The sequence below is a fragment of the Furipterus horrens genome, unplaced genomic scaffold, assembly GCF_987537825.1.
Source record: "Furipterus horrens unplaced genomic scaffold, mFurHor1.1.pri manual_scaffold_13, whole genome shotgun sequence".
Taxonomy (NCBI): Eukaryota; Metazoa; Chordata; class Mammalia; order Chiroptera; family Furipteridae; genus Furipterus; species Furipterus horrens.
In genome coordinates, this window is record NW_028327183.1 from 36,352,939 (window position 1) to 36,374,452 (window position 21,514).

Genomic DNA, 21,514 nt, shown 5'->3' on the forward strand with positions numbered 1-21,514 from the left:
CCCCAGAGGCTGGGAAAGATGGCCCTGGGAAGTTAAGGGAGCTTTGAGGAGGGGTCCTGGCCAGGAACATCTTTGCTTGTCCTCCAGGGTGGAGGACAAGAGGGCCAGGATCTCAAAGCAGCCATGCTGGTGGTCTGGAGAACATCACTGGTTTCTTTCTCGGGGACTGTGGTGGGTATACGACCTCTGGGTTGACCTGGGAACAGGATTGGGGAGAGGAGATTTAGAGGCATGGAACAGACCAGGTGATGAAGTAACTAGAGTTCCTGGATGTGGTCTCAAGATAGGTGCTTGGGGGCTGATTTCAGGATTGGAGATCCAAGCTGGTCTTGGGTTTGGGGTTCAGGATGGTTTGGGGGATGGGACTTAGGTGCTGGTCCTGGAATGGGGCGCAGTGCTAGTGTTAGGATACCAAAGGCTTTGAGCCATTGTTACTGGGGCATAGGATGAGGTTCATTTCAGGATATAAGAGCCTAAGGGGTTTGAGATGTCTTGATACCTACCCTTGGGTTCCTGCCCATAGAGCTGTCAGTGGAGGTTCTAGGAGATGGGCTGCAGGTGCATGAAGTTGCAGAAGCCACCACAGGTACATTCTCTGTGTTGAGCATAAATTGATGGAGAACATTATGAATGATAGCTCCACCAACATACACACAAGGAGTCTGGGACTCCAGGTGCCCATCCCACCCCTGTACTGCCATACCCCATTTCATACTGTTGACAGCATGACTCCCAGAAGTCAGTGACAGAAGACAGCTTAGCACATACAACCTGCCCACGGCACGAGCAGTTACCGACTTCAGCTACCGCCTGCTCAGCATCCTCTTCACACTGAAACTGACTGGAAAGCTGGTCAGGGTCAGCAGTAAACCTCTGAAACCTTTTAAGAGATTAGTTAGCAGCCCTGGGGCTGGACTGGATTTAGTGATGGACCTTCAGCTATGAGGCTTCAGTGGTGACCTTCAGGCATTGAAATGCCTCCACTTCTGGGCTCTAATGGGGGGAAAGTAGGCACCTTGACACAGACATTGCTCACACGGTGGTTCCCCAAGTGTCGCACACATTCATCTCTTCAATCTCCCTTTACTTCTGCAGGTCCGTGAACACCTCCTGCAGAGACCAGGAGGCGTTCAGCTGAGCTTCTGGACCATTAGAAACTCAACCCAGCCCTGCCAGCCCTCATCCTCAAAGTTAATAGTGTTCTTGTTCACGTGACCTGGAGGTGGGGTAGGATGGAATCAAGGGCTGGTCTGCTGAGGGCCGTCTGCCCTGCCCTCAAGATCGGTCCCTCACTCACAGTGCGATCCGTCTGCGGTTTGGGCACTGTTCTGTGGATTCCAGTGCAGGATGGGCAGTACTTTATTCTGGTTAAACTTCAGAGGGGCACGGCGTGAGCAAAGAGGGCGGGGCTACGTGCAAAAGGATTGGGGTGGGACCGTACACGTAGGTTCCCAGAGAAGAAGACTAAGTAATCATCCTGAGTGCATGAGCATTGCATGTCCCTAAGGAAACCAGAAGAGGGAGGGCCAAGAAGTGAGACACAATCCAGGGGTGTAGTCTGTACGTACGGGGGGCATGAACAAATTTGGGGAGGAACTCGCAGAGGTCAGACAAGAAAAAAGCCGGGCGATAGGGTGAGCCCAAGAAATCCGGAAAAGGCGGGACCTCGTGATGATGGGCAACAGAAAGGAAATGGCCGCGAGGCGTTAACCCATCGGATCCGTTGCCAGGTCTTACCTGGGTGAAAGTCGGTTTGTTGTGTAGCTGGCCCCGATCTTAAAATAAAAAGAGCAGTTAACCCTGTAAGAGGTGCAAAGACAGAGGTGAACCGAAGGATGGGGAGGCCGGATACCCCAGAAATACCGTCCCACGCCGCACAACAACCAGGAAACCCAAGTGGTCCTTGCCTGCACTCGTTCTCACTTGTCCTCAGTCTCGAATATCGAAGCTAAATATTCGGCCATTTTTACCCGAATCCTCCAACACTCACTGTCTGCTCTTAAATCACTTCCGTTGCTTTAGAGCATTGGGAAGTGTAGTTCTTCGGCGCCCTCAGAAACTCCATAGTGCGCGTGCGTGTTGGAGGCCTGCACGCTCTCCTCAGAATTACCGTCAGGAATTCCCTGAAAGCGCATGCGTACAGTGCTGCCTATCAAAAAAGACTACAAACTCCAGGGATACTTGCGGCATCTCACGCAAACGTCCGTACTTGAAAGTGGCAAAGGCACCCAAGCCGGAGGAAGTAAACACCACAAGTGAGATGGGGGTCTTTTGGAGCATCCCGATAAACATAAAGAGCGTCTCAACCCATTCAGCTTGCTGGTGGGGGCAGGGATGCCCTGCTTTTAGCAAACCCACCCTTCAGTTTATCTCTGTTTTGTCGTTAAAGGGGCGTGGATTTTCACGATCCTTGCATCAAGACTCGGGTCTTGTCCCTCAGACCCTCGGGACCACCCGGCCCCAGCGCAACTATGAACTTGGAGCGGGTGTCCAACGAGGAGAAGTTGAACCTGTGCCGGAAGTACTACCTGGGTAAGGACTAGTCTCCCAGGGTCCCACAAGAAGAGAGAGGATGGGAATAGGGTCTGTGGGCCTGGATTCTTGGGTCTAAGGGATGAAGTGGCTGAGGTCTCGGACACCTGGGTCTGAGGGAAGGGCCTGGGTCCTGAGGAAGTATGAGGCTGGGTCTCAACTTCTTGGTCGCAAGAGAGGAGCGGATTTGAGGGTTGGACTCCTGGGTCCTGAGAAAGAGATGGCTGAGGAATCAGATTCCTGGATCCTAGGGAGGAGCCCCAATACCTGAGTCCCTAATAGCAGAGATCTCAGTTTGAACTTGGGTGTGGGAGAGGACCTTCCAAATAGTCCTCTAGATGGGTGTTGGGGAAGATACTCATTGCCTTATGTCTCAGTTTGTTTTTTTTTTTCTCTGTAGGTGGGTTTGCTTTCCTGCCCTTTCTCTGGTTGGTCAACATCTTCTGGTTCTTCCGAGAGGCCTTCCTTGTCCCAGCATACACAGAGCAGAGCCAAATCAAAGGCTGTGAGTCCAGGGCACGGTTGAAAGTAGGCGGTGGGGGGAAGGGGTGGAGAGAAAACATGGAGCTTTAGTGGGAGGGGATGATGGAAGTTCAGGAATTCTAGGGCTCTGTGGAAAAAAAGAGAGAGCTGGTCAGGGGGTGATCAGAGAGCTCGTGAAGCCAACTTTCCCCATTTCTAATATCTCTTACAGATGTCTGGCGTTCAGCTGTAGGCTTCCTCTTCTGGGTGATTATACTCACCACCTGGATCACCATCTTTCAGATCTACCGGTCCCGTTGGGGTGCCCTTGGGGACTACCTCTCCTTCACCATACCCCTGGGTACCCCCTGACAACTTCTGCACAGGCCTGAGACCTGATCATTCTTGCAGGATGGGCTTCTGTACTCTGAGCCCAGGCTCAAGCCCCAAATACTTATTCCCATCTCCTATGTTCTCTGTTGACATCCCCCAATAAATAACCCTAATTCTGTATGTTGACTTCCTGGGATCTTTTGGACACAGAAACAGAAAATGATTATTAATATTCAGAAACATTCACTGAATGCTTACTTTGTTCCAAGGTTAGTGCTTCACACATTATGGGCATTTTCTTACTGAATACTGCTCATAACCTTCTGATATAGGAACTGTCCTGTGCCAAAAACCTATTTTACAGAAGTGGAACCAAGAAAGAAATAATGCTTCCATTACTAGGGGCTGCTATACTTTACAGGTAGTATGTGAGTTTGAAAACAGTACTTTCCCATTTGACCTTAGTATTCTCATCTGAAGTGTGGACTACAGTGCATAGTGGTCAAGGCATATGTGGTAAAATTGAAGTTTCCCATTTTCTGAAGATGTCTGCTTTATCAGAGAGTTTCCTTGGCCGTCCTATTTAAAATTTCAATCTGCACCTTGGTACTCACTATGCTCCTTCAGGCTATATTATTTCCCCTACTACATTTCCTTTAAAATGTTTTACTTGTTTATTGTTTATCTCCCATCCTCTAAAATATAAACTATTACGGCAAGTATTTTTGTTTGTTTTGTACACTGCTTGTCCCCAGTACCTACTGACTTGCACACTAATAAATATTTGCTAAGTGAGTAAGGTTGTGCCTGAAAAGAAATTAATAGGTAGCTGACACCCAGCGAGTGCTCAGAGGGAACAAAGCCTAACAAGTCCTGTTAATACCTAAGTGGCATTATTCGAAGCTACTAACACCGAAATCCGAAAAGCTTTGTGATGTCCCCGCCCCACCCCCCCAATCCTGTGTCTCATGCCAAGCCTCGCGCGGCGCAGGCGCTGTTACTCCGGCTGAATCTCCGGACTTAGAACTACACCTCCCAGAAGGCGCACCGGCACTTGGTTGGTTTGTTTCCGGAAATGGGTTCCCAGGAAAGTGGGACATAGGACTGGGAGCCCCCGGTGGTAGCTGTCAATTGGTCAGGGTACGAGATCGACGGTTGCACTGACTAATGGGAACAAGCGACTGCCCGATGGGGCCCCAAGAAAAGGAGCTAGAGGCTGCTCACCGCGGATGACGTCTCGCATTCGCAGCTTATCTTTGACTGCTCCGAGTCGGCCTGCAGCCTTGACTTGTGACCCTAGGCTTTTTTTTGGCTCCTCTGACCCAGCTAGTCAGACCCCAGGCGCAAACCATGTTCCCGGTGAAGGTGAAAGTGGAGAAATCAGGTGAGGACCCAGAGATCAGGGGCCTGTGAAGGAGCAAGGAACTGATCAGGGTATGGGAGTCCTGATAGACAGGATCATTGCGGTGAGGCAGACTACGCGACTTCCCCTTGCAGCCTTTCTTAGTATCGCTGTCAGACATCAAGCGATTCCTGGCCACCTGCATACCTTCCTGGTTTGTGCTCAAAATAGCTTTGAGATTGATGGTGGCTCAAGCAGTGTGGTACAGGTAAGACATGGGGATCCTGAGTCGTGCGACTCTGAGAACGACTCTCCTTCGTTGTGTCCCAGTTTCTCCATTTCCAGCAGTGGTCATGAGTCAAGCAATGTACTGACTGCCTGAAGTACAGGGAAGTTTTTAATCTTCGCAGTCACTGTATCCCAGTAACCCTAAAAATGGGAAATGTTGTAGATGGGGAAACAAACTGAGAGAGAGGAAGTCAGTTTGGGTTGGGGGTGAGCTTATGGGAATCCAGGACTGGCATGTTAATGGCGGTGGGAGAAGCACAGAATCCAGACAAAATATAATAGTAAAATGATGTAGGATGTTAAATGGTATAAGTGGCAATAAGATGAAACAGGAAAGAGAAGGTGAGGATATCAGGAGCAAGGCAAGGTGTGAAAGAGAACCATGAAGATACGTGAGGGAACAGCAAATCAGACAAAGGAAATAATTTTGAAAAATCCCTGAGTTAGAAGGAAGCCTTGCCTGACCTATCCAGGGACCAGCACGGAGGCCAGTGTGGCTGGAACAGAATGAAGTAGAGTGAGGAGATAAGGGCAAAGAGGGGAGAGGAGAGGAACAGATCTTGTGGGCCAAGGTTAGGACATTGGCTTTTGCTCTGAGGGAAATGGGGAGCCAAGGGAGGGTTTTGAACTGAGGAGTGCGTTAATAAAGATGCCCCTCACATGCCAAAAAAGTCGTGGGTGGAAAAGTATAGGGGACCTGACCACAATGATGGTTTGGGGAAGGGAAGGTAGGGTCATGGAGGCCTGTGAACACCAGGCTGAAGAGCAAAGTCTGTCCTGGGGACACTGCAGAGTTCTGGAGAGTTCTAAGGGGAAGATCAAGGGTCAGAATTGGTTTTAGGAAGATTTCTCTGGCCACCTTGTAGACTGTGGATCAGAAGGGGTTGGCAGCCCAGGGGAAGGAAGAAAAGGACCAGAGTGGACAGGTTAGTGTTGGGATAGGTGGGAGAGAAACTCAGGAGGCCAAGTGGACAGGAATTGGTGGGTTGGGATGGAGGAGGGAGAGGAGTGTCCATGTGAGGCCCAGGAAGGGACTAGGGACAGCAGGGCTACCCCTTAGTAGGGGTTCGGGAAAGAGGGTAAGTTTAGAAAACAATGAGGCTAGTGTGGGACCCAGTAGGTTAAAGGAGCCTGGGCAATATCCAGGGGGAGGTGTCCAGGAAATCATGGGATCCCAAGATCTGAACTTCAGAACAGAAACCCGGGCTAATGAAAGAGATGTGGGCATGATCCATACCATGGCTTCTGCCCAAGACTTTTTGCTAGAATCTCAGCTGTCCCTAACCCACATCCCTACCTTGTCTCTCCTCTGAGTGATGTCAGGAATCTCTGCATCTCCTGGTATCCTCAGGAAGTCTCAGGGTTGGCCAAAGCATATCCCCAAGTGTCCTTCCAGGCTCTGAGCACTAGACCAGAGCACCTACTAGTTGGAAGAGCTGAGTGAACACCTTACAGTGTGAGAGGAGACTGTTTATAACATCATTATCTCCTTAAATTCTGTGATGAAGGAAAGGCAAACACAGGCTGACAGGGCCAGGCAGGGCCTGTAACATACAAGGTGGGCCCAGATATTTCCTGGAGTGAGGGGCAAAATGGGTATTTTGGGTGAAATCTCCAGATTAAATGTCAGCTCATTCAGATTTAATTCAAGTTTAAAATAATACCACTGCCTCAGCCAAATAGAGCATATCTGCACCCATTTTGAGTTCCTGCCTTACAACTTCAGCTGTGGAGACAGATGGCCTGGGTGCAAATTCTTAGCCCTGCAATTTCCTAGCTGTGTAACTTTGGGCAACTACCTAACGTCTCTGTGCCTCAGTAAAATGGAGATAAAAATCATATGTACCTGCCAGGGTTAAAGTGAGAATTCAGTGGGTTAATATGTATGATATGCTTGGAACAATGCTTGGCACACAATAAACACTATGTACATGTTACTTATTATTGCACTCTGCTAAGAGATTTATATGCAACATAGGTTTATTAAAACTTCAGAACAGTCCTAGCAGATAGGTATCATTTTGACACCCATTTTCATGATGAGGAAACGGGCTCAGTGAAGTAAGGCGACTTGCCTTGGGTGAGACAGTACTGGAACTCAGAGCTCTTGCTCATTGCTTCAATAGTCAGGCTACGCCACACCTTCTCAGCACACCTGGAGCTGACCATAGGATTGGCTATGCATGCCCCTCCCAAGCCAAGTTGGCTGCCCACCTGCCTTGGACCTGGAAACTGACTCCTGCTTGGTACCCTCTTCTCCAGAGCTGGAGATGGCGAAGGCCCGGAACCAACTGGATGCTGTTCTGCAGTGTCTCCTGGAGAAGAGTCACATGGACAGGTTGGGACCTAGGCCAGCCTGAGGTGATAGGGGGTTGGGGGCCCTCTGGTCTTGGGTGGATCTGGGTGGGACCCCAGACCCTGGCTTAGGGAAGAAGGGGCCCAATGGAGAGGCCACTTATTACCTTCCCACCCTGGTCCCTTGGAACCCTGAGCCCACAGTTCTCTTCTGCTACCAGGGAGCGTCTGGATGAGGAAGCTGGGAAGACCCCCTCAGATACCCACAGCAAGTAAGTTTTATTGATGGGATCTGTATCTGAGGGTTTGTGGTGAATGACTTCCCTCATCTAAGCTCTGACTGTGCCCCCTCCACCACAGTCCTAACCACTTAGGTCCCCTTGTAGTTGGCACCTAGATCCTCAGGGGTGTAGGTGGGACATAGGCCTAAGTGGTTAATGGGGTCCATGTGAGCCTCTCAGGCTTGATCTTAGTATCCCTAAGGTGTCCTTTAGGGGGGTTTGAGCAAGCATTTGTTTAAGGGTCAGCCTGCTAATGCCCTGTCTCTCCCCACAGGGATTGCTCCATTGCGGCCGCTGGCAAACGGTAAGGTAGCAGGGGTCCCAGCCAGGTGACAAGAGGTCCCCAGCCCTGGTGCTGATGTTCTCCCAAATCACACAGGCCATCTGCCCGCTTCCCTCACCAGCGGAGGAAGAAGAGGAGGGAGATGGATGATGGGCTCACTGAAGGAGGGCCACAACGGTCCAGTGAGTAGGTGGTGGCCCTAGAGGGTGGGCAATGATAGGGGGCTATGTGAACATGTTCACATATCTCCCGCTTCTACCATTCTAGATACGTATGTGATTAAGCTGTTTGACCGGAGTGTGGACTTGGCTCAATTCAGTGAGAACACACCGCTGTACCCAATCTGCCGTGCCTGGATGCGCAATAGCCCCTCAGTGCGTGAGCACGAACGCTCACCCAGCTCACCGCTGCCTCCACTGCCTGAGGATGAGGAGGTGGGATGGGTGGTAGGTGCCTGCCCAACAGTCAGGGAGCAAGTAGGTAGATGGTCACAAACTAGTAGGATAGACAGGCACAGGTTTCTGTGTCCTTAAATGTCTCCTGGATCCAGTGAGGCACACAGATACGAACCTTTAAGCTAGGGATATGGATGGTTAGCTCTCTAGAGCAGATAGATGTAGCGGTCTGGTCTGGGAGAAATAGGAGACAGGGTTCCCCTGGGCAGACAAGTGTGACCTCCAATATCAGGTCCTCAATAACTGGGGAGCCAGAGAGGGCTTCTTACTGTAAACAGGTATAGCCACCTGATCTAAAGGAGCATATGGGGAGCCTCTGGGCTTGGCAGGCATAGATAGGAGTCTCTGGACTGTTTTAGTAGGGGTCAGAGGGGGTCCCTGGACTGGAAAGGAGAAGACAGGGATTTCTGGGGCAGACCTGACCTCCAAGCTGGGTAAACTCCCCATCTTTCAGAGATGACTCCTAAGTATAGGTCCCTGATGGGACCCTCATATTTATTGTCACTGGGAAAGGCAGGAGAGGTAAAATGAGTACCCTTTGCTCTCTTCTCTGACAATTTTGGGCCTGGTATGGGGCTCTTGTGTGCCTAGGGTTCAGAGGTCACCAACAGCAAGAGTTGTGATGTGTACAAGCTGCCTCCTCCCACAGCCCCTGGGCCACCTGGAGATGCCTGCAGATCCCGAATTCCATCCCCACTGCAGCCTGAGACCCAGGGTACCACCGATGATGAGGTGGGTCTGCAAGGCTTGCCTGGGGCTATGGGACATATGTTGTGGGGCTTGGGTATGGCCACCCAGCCTCGCCTCTCTGTCCACACAGCCCTCTGAGTCTGAGCCCTCACCCTCCACACTCATCTATCGCAACATGCAGCGCTGGAAACGCATCCGCCAGAGGTGAGCATCCCCAACCTGCTTGCCCCTCTATGGCTTCTGCCCCAACTGCTGAATCCTCCCTCTGCTTCCCCACGCCTGCTGCAGATGGAAGGAGGCATCTCATCGGAACCAGCTTCGTTACTCTGAAAGCATGAAGATCCTACGGGAGATGTATGAGCGACAGTGATATTCCCCTGCCCTGACCCTACCCCAATAAACATTTCCCCTCTTCACACTGGTCTCTGATTGCTCCAGCCCATCCTTCCAGTCCCAGACACAAAGCAGCTGGCACAGCTTTAGCACATTTATTGGGGGAGTGGGCCTAGGTAGGAGTGAGGGGATGGGGCGGCAGGGAATTCAAGGAAGGAGGATTGTGGAGAATCAAAGAAAGTGGTTGCTGGGCTGGGTCTTGGAGAATAAGGGGGGAGGGGGTGTCTGGAAGGTGGATTTCCTGTGGTTAGAGACTTCAGGGTCTTGGGTAAAGTTGGAGATGGCGGTAAGGACATTGTGCAGAGTCTGGGGAGATGGGCAGGGTATCTGTACGGTTGAGGGTGCTGGTTGGCCTAGAATAGGTGTCCAAGGGTGAGAGTCACAAAAGGGATTCAAGAGTCCCTGGTGGCTGGCTGAGAGTTCAAGTCAAAAGATGGGTTGGGGGCGGTGGGGAGTGGAGTGTCTGGTTGGAATGAGGGGAAGACCATACCTGGGTTGTCTGGTGTGGGAAGTCTGCAGAGTGTGGGACATTGCCCTGGGGTGGATGGATTATGCTTAACTGGCTTTAAAATAGGGGCAGGGCTGTCTCTATCATAATCTGGTGTTAGAGTGAAGATGTTTTCATAGAGGAATCAGAAGGAATAGGAGGAAGTTTTGAATGGGTTTATCTGCCAAGAAGGGAGTTAGTGGGGAAGGTAGACTATAAACTGAGGGGTTGTGCTTATAAGGTCTGGAAGATAGAGAGGTGTCCGGGTATGAGCAGGAGTGCCAGTGAAAAGGTCGAGATTATCAGGGCTGAGTCTAGGTTGGAAGGGTCTGGGCTGGATCCCAAATTGGGTGGGTGGGAAGGGAGTGTCTTGGCATGCTTGGGATATCTGGCTGGGTGGAGTCAGGTCGGCTTTAAAAGAGGGGGCCTGAGGCGGCTCCCAGGGTTCAGGCGTGCCCCGACCCCAAATTGGCAGCAGCTGGCGGTGGCAGTGGGGCCTGAGCGGACACAGGTGCGGCCTGGATGGACAGAACGCCCTCAGGAGACAACGCTGACGTCACGGCGGCAGGGTCCACGCCAGGCGGCAAACGGTAGCGGCGGTGGAACTCGCGAGAGACGTATCCGTGCTCATCCTGGAAGGGGAGAGGCTAGCGTAGCCCAACCCTTCCCAATCACTGTCCCCCTCCCTTAGGCCAGAGGAATACGCTCTGGGTTCTGTCTCTGCCCCGCCTGGCGGCTCACCGGGCGCTCCTCATGGCGAGCGTGCACCTCCACGTGTTCACCAACCACCTTGACGGAGATTTCCTCTGGCGAGAAGTGCTTCACGTCCAGCAGAACCGAGAAATGCCCAGGGTCGTTCGGCACCTACGCACAGCCGATTGTCAGCGGGCGGGGCACGGCTCCCAGGACCCAGCGAGGCCTCTCCCTGGTCGCTTCTGATGTTGCAGCTGACCCCGGCCTCTGAAACTAGGAAGTCCCTTTCCTACTCACAGCCACCAATGACCTCTTCATCACGACTAGTCTCATCCACCTCTCACCCGGAGTGATGAGGCCACCTTCCCCTGCCAAGAGAGGAACTCCCGCTATCACAGAGTGAGGCCCACCCCAACTCCCCCAGTTTCAATGACCCCATAGTCAACGTGTCCTCCGGAACACAGACTCCTCAGCCCCTTTCCTCTCAGAGCCCCCAGGGTCCTTACTGCCACAAACACGCGGCTCCTGCCTCCAGGAATCACCAAGATGTCCCTTCTCCCGTCTCCAGAGTCCTCGTTCTAACCTCCCACTCGAGTCACGGGACCACTTGCGCCCTCAGCAGTTAATTAGTACTCCTCCCCTGCTTCTCAAAGTGGCCAGACCCCCCTTTCTTAAGTCACAGGGCCCTGCCTCCCCTCTGCCTCTCCAGGATACATAGGGTCACCCCATACAGTCTCCAAACTCTCTCTTCACCAAGAACAGCAAAACAGCCCTTCCCCACAGGAATCACTGGGAAGCCACCACGCCATTCAGAATGACTGGGCTCCCATTCCCCCACCCCCACCCCGGATTCCCCGGGTCACCAGCCTCCTTCAAAGTCACCAAGACGCCCCCCTCAAAGTGACATCCTCACCCTATCAGTCCCTTTAGAACTGAGACCCTCCTCAGATAAACTGGGACCTCCGACCCGCTTCAGTAATCCGGCCTCGGAGACTCCCTACTTAGGAAGCTCTGGAAGCCCCTCTGAGTGGCCGGACTCCTCACCGAGAAAGTCAAGGGACATTCCCTCTCTCACACACACACCCAGGGTGACCTGAACCCCAGGCCTTGAAAGTAGTCGGGTTACAGCCCCTCTCCAGGCCTGGCACCTGGGCAGCAGGCAGCGCCACGCTGGGTGCGCGCAGGTAGTAGGGCGCCAGCGCGGCGGGGCAGAGCGCAGCGAGCTCGGCCTCTAGCAGCCCCTCGCCGAAGCGCTGGTCAAAGAGACGCCCTGTCGCTGAAAGCCCGGGTAACGGGGCCGAGGCGCGGCGCAGCCAAGACGGCTGCACAGGCACCGGGATCTCCATCCTGCTCCTCTTCCGCCGCCGCCCTACGCTTCGTAGTGCCCCTGAGTGCGCCGCCGCTGCTTTATAGTACGCCTTGTGTCCGCCCCTCGGCGGGCCGCCCGAGGACTTTCGGACCGCGGCCAGACCCAGACACTAACAGAGCCTTATTTAGAAAGCCAACAATGACTTGGCCATTTATTAAGCTCCCGCTTGGTGCCAGAGAAGTATCAAGATTCCCCAACTTCCCGAAGGAGAAACTAAGGCTCAGGAGGCGAAGCCTTGCTGGAGTGGGAAGCGCAGCGCGGCATTTGGGACCCAGGGCCTGAGAAGCCCTCCGCAGAGTTCCCAGTCCCTTTACCCCCGCCCCGTAGGCAGCTCTGGAGATGACGCAGATGGCAGTCTTACGAGCAGAGTCTTGGGTGTAGGGAATGCGGTGGATCGGCCAAACTGTCAGGACACAGGACAGAGCCTATTCCCATCTCAGCCCAGCCTCCACCCCATCCCCCGCGGCAAGCCGGGCCTAATTCTGTGCTTCTGACTCAGCCTCTGATGCACAGGGTAGCCGGGTCTGCCAGGTGAGCAGCGGCCAGGGGGCGTGGGCAATAACAGTTCAGGCTGGCCTCCCAGGGGCCGCGTGCCTGGCCCAAAATAGCTCGTTTTGATCCAGCCACCTGGCCAGGAGCCCAGGCTTGGCACTTGGAGCAACCAGCTGCTCCTGCAGCAGGACAAAAGTTGTTAGATGACCATGCAGGGCAGGCCTGCAGGTCCGAATGATGGAGGGGCATCCGTTAGATAGGGGAGAGTCTCCATGACTGCCCCTGCTAAGGGAAAAACGATTGTTGGAATGCGGTCTGGTCGAGATCCCCGCAGCAAGAAGGGGCGAGGTTTGAAGACAGACCGCTGGGAAGCAAGTGTACTTTACAACTCCTTCCCCCAAGCCCATTTTCACATCTTGCCATTGGTCCACAGGCTTGCCAATTACTGGTGCCCGCTGTGGTTCTCCAATCAAACACGCTCTCTCCGTCAGGCCGACATTACAGCCAGTTGTGAGACACCCCCCTCTGGCCACATTCCAGTTACTTTTATTTTCCTCTCTATCATTGGTCGCTTTGGAGGCTGCTATCTTTCCGCGCGGGCACCCATGGAGAGGGGCGGGGCTGATAGGGCACTGCTAAGCAACAGAGAGCCTCGCCAAGTCCGTGCGGTGAAGGAGAGGGGCAGGAGAAATCGCTGAAGTAGCTGCGGGATGAACCGCAGGTGAGGTCAGTCTCTCTTCCGGGGACCATAGGAGGCTTGGGGAAAGCTAAGGGTGGGAGCAACACAGCCTAGGGTCAGGTTTACTGGGGTCTGTAGTCTCTCATTCTCAATCGTATGGGAACTACAACTCCCAATCGAGAGGTCCCATAGCGTCTTCCGTTCCTCTCCCTTAATGGCCCCGAGGGCTTTTTTGTTTCTTCTAAAATGGTTCGGGGGATCTTGGGAATTAAGGTTCTTAATTTTGAAATTGCCCCCAGACTCCCGTGGATGTTGTTTTTTTTTGAACTTTCTTGCTTAGGCCGAGCCCAGTGACTGATGGGGATTGTAGTCCCTGTACCCTTTTCTCCTTAGACAGTGTCTCAGGGACTTGCGGGAAATGTAGTGATTGTGTTTAGCCATGGTTCTTATTTGAGTTCCACCTCAAAATCACTTGGGACGCTTTGAAAGATACAAATGTCTAGCTCCTGCTTCTAGATAATTCTTATTCTTTTGGTCTGGGGTGCGGACCACACATCTGTATTTTTAAAAGACGACTCCTAGGCTGGCTCTAGTGTTGTGAAGCACCGGTTAGCAGTTTCTGGGTTCTTCTGTTTTGAGACTGCTTCAAGAGCTGGTGGGAATTGTGCCTCCAGTATCATTATCTTGAATATGCAGGGGAATTATAGTTCATCTTACAGGAATCCATGGGAATTGTAGTCTGTTCTGCTCTCCTCTTCCCATCCTCCTGATGCTACCCTCTACACTCCTCCCCCCACCTCTTCCCAAGCCACCGTGACCATGCTCAGCCTGCCAATCCCACTCTCCCCTTGCAGCCAGCCAGTTTTCTCCACCCAAGACAGCCCATTTGGGGCTGCTCCCCCAAGTCGAAACTACTACTGGCCTTCTGGAAGCCAGACCTGGTACATGAAGGTGAAGACACCTCACAGAGTGCTGTGTGCCAGCCCAGTAGCAAGGGAGTGAGGACTAGAGGGAAGGAAGACCTGTGATAAGAGATGCAGGTGAGAGATAAAGAGACTCTCCCTCCTCCCCTCCCCATGGCCCTGCCTATTTCCAGCCCTCTACCACCATCACAGCCTCATTTTCTCTGACTTGTTACCATTGTGAAATGTGTTTCCTCCCCTCTGGGCTAAGACTTCATGTATGTCTTTTTCCCTACAGGAATGTCCCCAGGCCTCACTTTTTCTTCTCCCCATCTGCCCTATTTTAGTCTCAGAGCCCATCCAGGTCTCAAAGATCCAGCATCCCAGAAGTTCCCAAGGCCCTGGCCACAAGTCCCAACTCCCCTGAGCTGTTTGGGAAGTCCTGGCCATCCAGCTCGGGGACCCCTTCCCCACCGAGCACCACTGAGGAGCAGATGGGTACCACCCTACCACCCACCCTGATTGACAGTGGTGACTCTGTGGTGGCCAGGTAAGTACCATTACCCCTAAGGGGCAAGAAAGATTGGGGGGTTAGGCATGCATCCTGTAATAATCATCACAACCAGCATTGTTTATGCGGGACTTTCAGGACCACATTTCATGTGTGTTAAGGGCTCTGGAGATGGGCTGCCTGGGTTCAAATCCCAGCTCTGTCACTTACTCTCTGTATGAGCTTGGCCTCAGTTTTTTTTTTTTTTTTTTGTCTGTAAATTGGGGATATGAATAACATCTTCTAGGGCTGTTTAAGCTTTCAGTGAGTTACTGTCTGTAAAACTTCTATAACAATGCCTGCCTCATAGTGAGCACTTGGATTTGTAGGACACAAATTCAGCTGCTATAATAGAGTCCCAAATTAATACTGGCTTAAACAAGATAGTACTTATTTCTCCCTAACCTAACAGTCCAGGCAGAAGCAACCAGGGCTGATATGGCAGCCCTGAGTTGAGGTATCAGATATACAGTTTCCTTCTATCTTGTTGCCCTCCCAACTTTAGGGTGTTGCCCTTTCCTTCATGGACCAAAATGGCTCCCAACAACATCCATTTTTCAGAATCACATCTCTTTATACCCTGTTAGTCAAGAGCCTAGTTACATGGCCATAAAGCTACAAGGGCACCTGGTAAATGTATCTATAGAAGAGTGTTTATGTGCCTAGTATTAGTCTTACATAATATTGCATTACTCTATAAGAAAAGAGAACAGATATTGAGTGACAACTACCAGGCACTGCCATAGTGCTAAATAAAAATTGGCTATTGTGATTAGGATTATTATTATCTGGTTCTCCTCACCCCACTCACCTCTCATTCTCTGAGGCCCACAGGTTCATAAACCGGTTCCGCCAGGCTCAGCCCACAAGCCGAGAGGAACGCCAGCTCACAGGTCCAACCTCAGCTAACTTTTGGTGGCTGAAGCCTGAACCTCCAGACCCTAGCAGTCAACTTGAAGCAGGTACCTGCTTCAGTCCCATCCATGGCTGGCTCAAAACCTTTCCTGTTCAATGCTCCCTGGCACTCCCAAATCAATTGGGGCTTCTCACCAGGAGCCAGTAAACCAGAAGGAAGACTCAACACAGGAGTCCCGACTCTTGCCAAGGTGGCCAGTGCATCACAGCCTAAGGCTATGGCCCCCCTTCAGGAAATAAAGCAGGTGACATCCCCATCCACTCCTTCCCTTATGTACCTGAACTGACAGCATCAGCCCTGGGATAGAATTAGAGTCAATCCTTAATTCAAGGAAGCTTAAACAAACTAAGAAAAAAGGATTTGTTTGCTACTGCAATTTAAAAAAATCCAAAAGTAGATGTTTTCAGGCATGGCTGGATCCAGGTGTTTGAACACTATTGGGAGGAACTTGACTATCTTGACTCTCTGTTTTTTGTTGGGCTCAGTCTCAGGCAGGCTTTCCCTTCAAAGTAACTAAATGGCTTCAGTAGCTCTAGACTTCTAACATTTAATTCACAGGAAAGTGGAGGCTTTTCCAGTAGCTGCATCCAAAGCCCCAGGGCTCACTCTCTTCACGTACAATCACTGTGAACCAGAGGACAGACTGATTAGCCAGGCCTGGTCAGGAAGGTAGGGTCAACCCTTCTATAACAGTGACTGTATCGAGGGATGTAGATCCACAGAGGAAAACTGGATTGTTTTTCCCTGAGGAGAAGGAGCAGATTTGAAGCCAGCATGTGAGGGTACCAGGTGGAGTGCAGACGTGTACTCCAGGCCTTTTATCTGGAGCCCTTTTCTGAACAGTCTTTGGGTTAGGGGCTGGCCTCTGACCCTCTCACCTCACAGAGCCTCAGCACATGGAACTCATCCCTACTGGACCTGGAGATCCTGAGCCTGCAAAGCAGAGCTTCCAGGCTGCTGAAACACAGGTGCTTTCCTCCACCCACCTCATCATCCTTCCTACTCCTACAGCTCCAGGCCTAGCTCACTGCCTCTGAGACCCCTGTTGCCTCACTTCTGCCTTCCTCCTACAGCAGGGCCTCTGTCTCCTCCTCCCGAAGCCTCAGTGATGCCAGCAATCCCTCATTCCCAGTCAGCTCTGATGGCCTTTCCCCCTCCTCCATGACCTTCACCCCTGACTCCAGCAAGGGCTCTGACCCCAAGGCACATGGTGAGTTCTAGAGAGCAAGGATTGAAGCAGTTGGTGTGAATTTCAGCTCTGCCACTAACCAGCTATGTGACCTTGGGCCTCTCTGGGCCTTCCTTCTTTCTCCAACTTTAAAACACGGATAATAATTATAGTCTTCTGCTATGGGTGTTGTGAAAATTAAATGAGTTGGTGAATATATGGAGTACGTAACACCACTCTGTTAGTAAGTACCTATCAATTGTATGACAGGTTCTCTCTCTGTATTGTCTGCCTATCTGTACATAAAGCTCCAAAGTCAGAAGGCTTTTTGCAAATTTGGCACCACACCTGATTTGACAGCAAAATCTGACCTTACAATAAGAAGGAAACTTATTATCTATCTATCTATATCTCATTTAGGGCAACTTCATACTTTTTGCTATGGATATATTACATTGAACCACATGAAATTTTTCCTTTGTAAGCAAGAAATGGTTAAATATTGGCAATTGCATATTGTTCAACTAAATACCAGTGTTCTTGAGTCTGGCGTACTGCGCCAGATCCCTGTCTACACTTTTCATACCATGCAACTTTGCTAAAACATGCAAACTGTTGAACTCTCAAATTTCTGCCCCCAAGATTTCAGAGATGAGATTAAGGACTTGGGTTACTATTACTGCCATCATTGTCGTTACTTTTACTCTGTGCCCAGGTACTGGGATGCAGTGGAGCATAGGACAGGTGCTCTGTGTTTCATGGGGCTCCCAGGAGTGGTAATAGGTGAGCAAAAGTAAACAGGGAGGTGTTCGTGCATGTTGTGTGATCCAGCTCAAGCACTTGCCTGTCTGATTCTTCCCTCCATCTAAGCTTCACCTTTTCGTTCTGAGCCTCAGTTTTCTCATCTGTAAAATGAGGATAAAACCAGTGCCTATCTCATGAAGGTTTTTGTTTTTTTTTCCGGATCAAATTCATTCATTCATCTAACATACATTAAATTCCTACTGTGTACAAGTCCTTGTGAGCAGGATTAGATTCCAAAATGAACCAACCATACATAGTCTAATCTTCAGGGTACTCACAGCATAGTGAGTGTTATGAGCAGCTACATAACCTCACAAACAAATGTGAAATGTAAGCAGAAATGAGGGCCCTGCAGGAGAGGATTGTGATGCTGGGAAGTCAAAGAAGGCCTTCCCAGAAGAGATGCTATCTAAGTGGAGACCTGAATGATGGTGGGGACAAGAGCCCTCTAGCATGTACAGAGACCCCGAAGTGGAGGGAAGCATGGTGCAGACAATGAGCTAGAAAAGGCAAGAGCTAGAGGTTAGAGTCCTGTGGGATAAGGAAGGAGAGGTCAGCAGGGGTCAGATTACTTTGGGCTAAGTAGGCTTAGGAAGGCAATTGGTCATTATCTTAGTACTGGGGGGCCACAGGGAGGGTCTGAGGAGGGAGGATACATGACCTTCCTTGAGTGTTAACAAACTCCTCCTGGCTGCTATAGATACCCAGTGAGTGATGCTGGTAGTTTGGCTTGGGCCAGAGCCTGAAGAGCAGAGTAGAAGGATGTGGCCAGGTTTGGAAGTAGATTCACAGGATTCTCTCCACACATCTTTTTGGGGGATTTAGAGGGGAGGGGAGGAGAGAGAAGTCTGAGATGATGCCCCTCCCTCTCTGTGCAGCATCAGATGGTAGGGCTTCTGGGAGACTATGATAATTGTCTACTGATAATCACTGTTGAAATGATGTTCTGGGTGATGGGAAAGATGTCGTTTTTGCCCCACTGGACTGAGGACATCCAGTGGCCCTGCTGTGAGTCACTGTTGTATGAGCCAGAATAGTGCCTGGCTCAATAGTAAGAGCTCAATAAACACTTTTTAATAAAGGAAGAATTGAATGATGATAGATTGAGAAGTCCATGAATCCTCTCTCCTCTGACTGCCCCTTCCCCACTTCCCACTCCAGAGAGGAGTTGGGACGTTATCTGGAGACCCTGTCTGATAACCTGGTACAGTCAAAGGGTTTGTGTGCAGGCTGTCATCGGGTTCCTGTCTTACCCCCTTCCCTCTACTTACCCAACAGCAACTCCTGCAACAGCCCCCATCCCTGCTCCAGCCCTGGTCTCCCAGGCACCCTTGCAGCCAGAGGATGACATTCTGTACCAGTGGAGGCAGCGGCGGAAGCTTGAAGAGGCTCAAGGAGGTCAGGGTGATGGAACCTGGGTGCTGCCAAGGACCTCTTCCCTCACCCCTCCGGTGAGATGGGGAAGGGAGGCACCTGAGGGACTGAGGAGGATCCTAAGGGAAGCCGGAGGAAGGGGAAGCCTGAGTGGGACTGAGGACACTATCCTTTCTTTCAGGTTCCTGTTCCCATCTGTCTGCAGACCTCACCTGCCCCTGCAGAGACCCTTGGTTCTCTGGGAACACAGCCTAACTGCATCCCACTTTGGGGCAATGTGGCCCGGCCTGGTAACCGCGAAGCCTTCTATGTGGAGAGTCCTGCTATTCCCCCAGGGTTCTCTCCACACATCTTTTCAGGCCCCAGCACGCATGGGTTTTTCTGGGCCCCACAGACTGGTCCGTGGGTATCTTCCGGGGGCTCACCCTGGGCCTCTACTCCTATGCCCCTTGCCGCCCCCCAGGGCCTGTGCGACCCTGAGCCATGCAGCCCCGCCCAGCCCGAGAGGCAGGGCCCCAAGCCTCGGAGGAGTAGAGTCCAGGGCCCAGAACCTGCTGCACTAATCACAGTGGCTGACCAGGGGCCTAGCCCGCAGCTCAGAGGCCCTCTAGGCCAAGTAGTGGCTGCTCGGCTATTTCCGGAAAGCCTGGAGGACACTCACCCTCACCTCAAGGGCCTACCTCCATCCCCAGCTGAATCTCTGAAAATCAAGACCACACACCATCAAACCAGGGTTAAACCCCCTCTGTATGATTCACGGTTCCCACAATCGGAGATCCCGCCAGATTGGTCTAAGGCGGAGTTTCTGAATGCGAAGGTCACACCCAGCATAGCAGGGTCTGTGCTTTGCAGGGAAGTCAGGTTAGCTCAGCCCAAGTTCCCGCCCTCTCCAGCTGAGGGGGCTTCCAGAAGCGTCAAGTCTCCGTCCACAATGTTCAAGGCTGGGTATCTAGAGGATGTGGTCACATCCTCGCCTGCTGCTAAGCACACCCTTCCAGAGGACCTACTTTCCCAGGCCGCTGGGCTTCTGCAGGCTGCTGAAGGTAAGCTTATGTGCGTGGCTACTAAGATCTGGATGGCTGTCCAGTGCATTATGAGTACAAATTCCTGGAGCTCGTTCTTTTTCCTCCAGACTCCGACAGCAGCGAGTTCCCGGAGGACCCTGTACTGCAGGTGCTAAGGATTCAGAGGGTGGAGCTGCAGCAGCAGAAAAGGTGACTATCTAGGATTTATGACACCGAAACCCTGAATCTTCTGAGACCCCCATCGAGTGCCCACCTCTCTTGAACCCCTTACCCAGAACTGTCCACAGCCCCAGACCCCAATCCTGAGCACATACCTCAGTCTCTACTACCTGGCTTTTTTCCAGGGAAGTGGATGCCCAATTATCCCTCCTGCTGGGCCACACTGAAGACCCCAGGGTCTTGGTTTCTTCCAGCTAGGTCATCCCCCAGGCTGCCAAGGATGCAGCTGAGGAGGGAAGGAGCCTCATTTGAGACCAGAAGACTTTGAATTGTACAAACTGTTTTTCCCAATGAAAAATATTTTTCAGTTTACTGGTTGTCTCTAAGTCTGGAAAGGCCAAGAGTCATGCTATTTTAGAGAAATGGCTCCCCGTGCCCCCTACCTCTCTCCTGTCCCACCCCAACCCTAATTTCTGTCCTGTGATACAGACTGTTTTCTGGTTTCATCCTCTTTGAAGGCAAGCCGGGGGAGGGGTTCTACTCGAGACTGGGACTCACCTTAACTCCAGAGTGGACTCTACTGTCTCAGATTAGAAGGAACAGCCCTCTGGGCATGAAGCTAATGGGGTTATCAGAGAGTTGGACAATGGTTAGTTCTCAGTCCATATCCTGCTTGAGCCTACAGCAGCATTTGGTTCATTGATCCCTCCCTCCTTGAAGCATTCCCTACCACTGCTTCTAGCATCACCAACCTGTCACTTTAGTGTGTCCCAGGGCTCTCTGGCCTTGACCTCTCTTATCTATACTCATTCTGACCAGGTGGTGCTGTAGCTTAATGGATCTAAATCCAATTTCTGTTCTGATAGTCACCAAATGTCTATCTTCAGCCCAGACCTGGCCTTTAAACCTCAGGCTCCTATATCCTGCTACCTGCCCACCATCCTCATTCAGAGGTCTGCAAGATGTCTCAAACTGCACGAATCTTAAACTGAGCTCCCAATCTTCCCCCTAAACCTGCTCCTCCCAAGCGTTCCTTCTTCCTGCTTGGTCCAAAAACCTCATGGTCCTCCTTGACTTCTCTCTTTTCCTCACACCCACAGTCAATTGACCAGCAAGTCCTGTCATCTCTACCTTTAAAATCTACCCAGAAATTAACCCCTTCTTCCCCTTCCACGGCCCTCACCCTAGTCTCGACAATCATCACCTGTCTGGATTATTAAAAACCTATTGTTTTGTCAACAAGTTCTTTGAAACATTTCCCTTCAAAAAGTAGAATCTAGGTTTCTTCTTGAAACTGGATAGAACTTTGACTTCCATAAACCGAATGCATAGGAAATGATACTGCTTTAAATTTCTAAGCTGTTCCCTGGTTGGTGTGGCTCAGTGGATTGAGTGCAGGCCTGAGAACCAAAGGGCCGCTGGTTCGATTCCCAGTCAGGGCACATGCCTGGGTTGCGGGCCAGGTCCCCAGTTGCGGACATGCGAGAGGCAGCCACACACTGATGTTTCTCTCCTCTTTTTCCCTTCCCCTCTCTCTAAAAA

The 21,514-nt window shown here is 51.5% G+C and overlaps 4 protein-coding genes and 1 long non-coding RNA gene across 10 annotated transcripts; 3 read left to right on the forward strand and 2 right to left on the reverse strand.

Moving 5' to 3' along the window:
* Positions 1-87: 87 nt before the first annotated feature.
* LOC149994527 (uncharacterized) lies at positions 88-2,072 on the reverse strand. 4 transcript variants are annotated; one of them, XR_016507684.1, is made up of 5 exons: positions 1,738-2,072; positions 1,212-1,328; positions 704-1,110; positions 504-552; positions 88-196 (listed from the first exon to the last, which is right to left on the reverse strand). It is a non-coding gene; the product is annotated as an uncharacterized LOC149994527 (long non-coding RNA). The 4 variants fall into 4 exon arrangements; XR_016507685.1 differs by having other exon boundaries at positions 1,217-1,373; XR_016507686.1 differs by having other exon boundaries at positions 795-1,110; positions 1,217-1,328; positions 1,738-2,071.
* A 46-nt stretch (positions 2,073-2,118) lies between these two features.
* PSENEN (presenilin enhancer, gamma-secretase subunit) lies at positions 2,119-3,507 on the forward strand. Its single transcript, XM_090260041.1, has 4 exons — positions 2,119-2,255; positions 2,390-2,532; positions 2,933-3,037; positions 3,227-3,507. Exons 1-4 carry the CDS (start codon positions 2,134-2,136, stop codon positions 3,364-3,366), a joined length of 510 nt encoding a protein of 169 aa, XP_090116167.1. The 5' UTR covers positions 2,119-2,133; the 3' UTR covers positions 3,367-3,507.
* An 887-nt stretch (positions 3,508-4,394) lies between these two features.
* Positions 4,395-9,377, forward strand: LIN37 (lin-37 DREAM MuvB core complex component). Of its 3 annotated transcripts, none has more exons than XM_090259707.1 (9): positions 4,395-4,711; positions 7,220-7,295; positions 7,474-7,524; positions 7,808-7,837; positions 7,913-7,998; positions 8,084-8,262; positions 8,863-9,003; positions 9,092-9,165; positions 9,250-9,377. In XM_090259707.1, exons 1-9 carry the CDS (start codon positions 4,678-4,680, stop codon positions 9,329-9,331), a joined length of 753 nt encoding a protein of 250 aa, XP_090115833.1. In that variant the 5' UTR covers positions 4,395-4,677; the 3' UTR covers positions 9,332-9,377. The 3 variants fall into 3 exon arrangements, with proteins under 3 accessions (XP_090115833.1, XP_090115834.1, XP_090115836.1); XM_090259708.1 differs by having other exon boundaries at positions 4,396-4,711; positions 8,084-8,250; XM_090259710.1 differs by lacking the exon at positions 4,395-4,711 and adding an exon at positions 4,718-4,937.
* A 56-nt stretch (positions 9,378-9,433) lies between these two features.
* On the reverse strand, positions 9,434-12,129 carry HSPB6 (heat shock protein family B (small) member 6). Its single transcript, XM_090259711.1, has 3 exons — positions 11,683-12,129; positions 10,583-10,705; positions 9,434-10,473 (listed from the first exon to the last, which is right to left on the reverse strand). Exons 1-3 carry the CDS (start codon positions 11,878-11,880, stop codon positions 10,288-10,290), a joined length of 507 nt encoding a protein of 168 aa, XP_090115837.1. The 5' UTR covers positions 11,881-12,129; the 3' UTR covers positions 9,434-10,287.
* A 1,918-nt stretch (positions 12,130-14,047) lies between these two features.
* Positions 14,048-20,344, forward strand: PROSER3 (proline and serine rich 3). The gene is given in 11 exon segments (XM_090260366.1): positions 14,048-14,114; positions 14,324-14,526; positions 15,361-15,488; positions 15,580-15,686; positions 16,328-16,410; positions 16,516-16,652; positions 18,693-18,865; positions 18,970-19,831; positions 19,921-20,002; positions 20,158-20,203; positions 20,205-20,344. Coding segments are annotated over 11 exon segments (1,923 nt in total). The 5' UTR covers positions 14,048-14,108; the 3' UTR covers positions 20,301-20,344.
* The last annotated feature ends 1,170 nt before the right edge of the window (positions 20,345-21,514 follow it).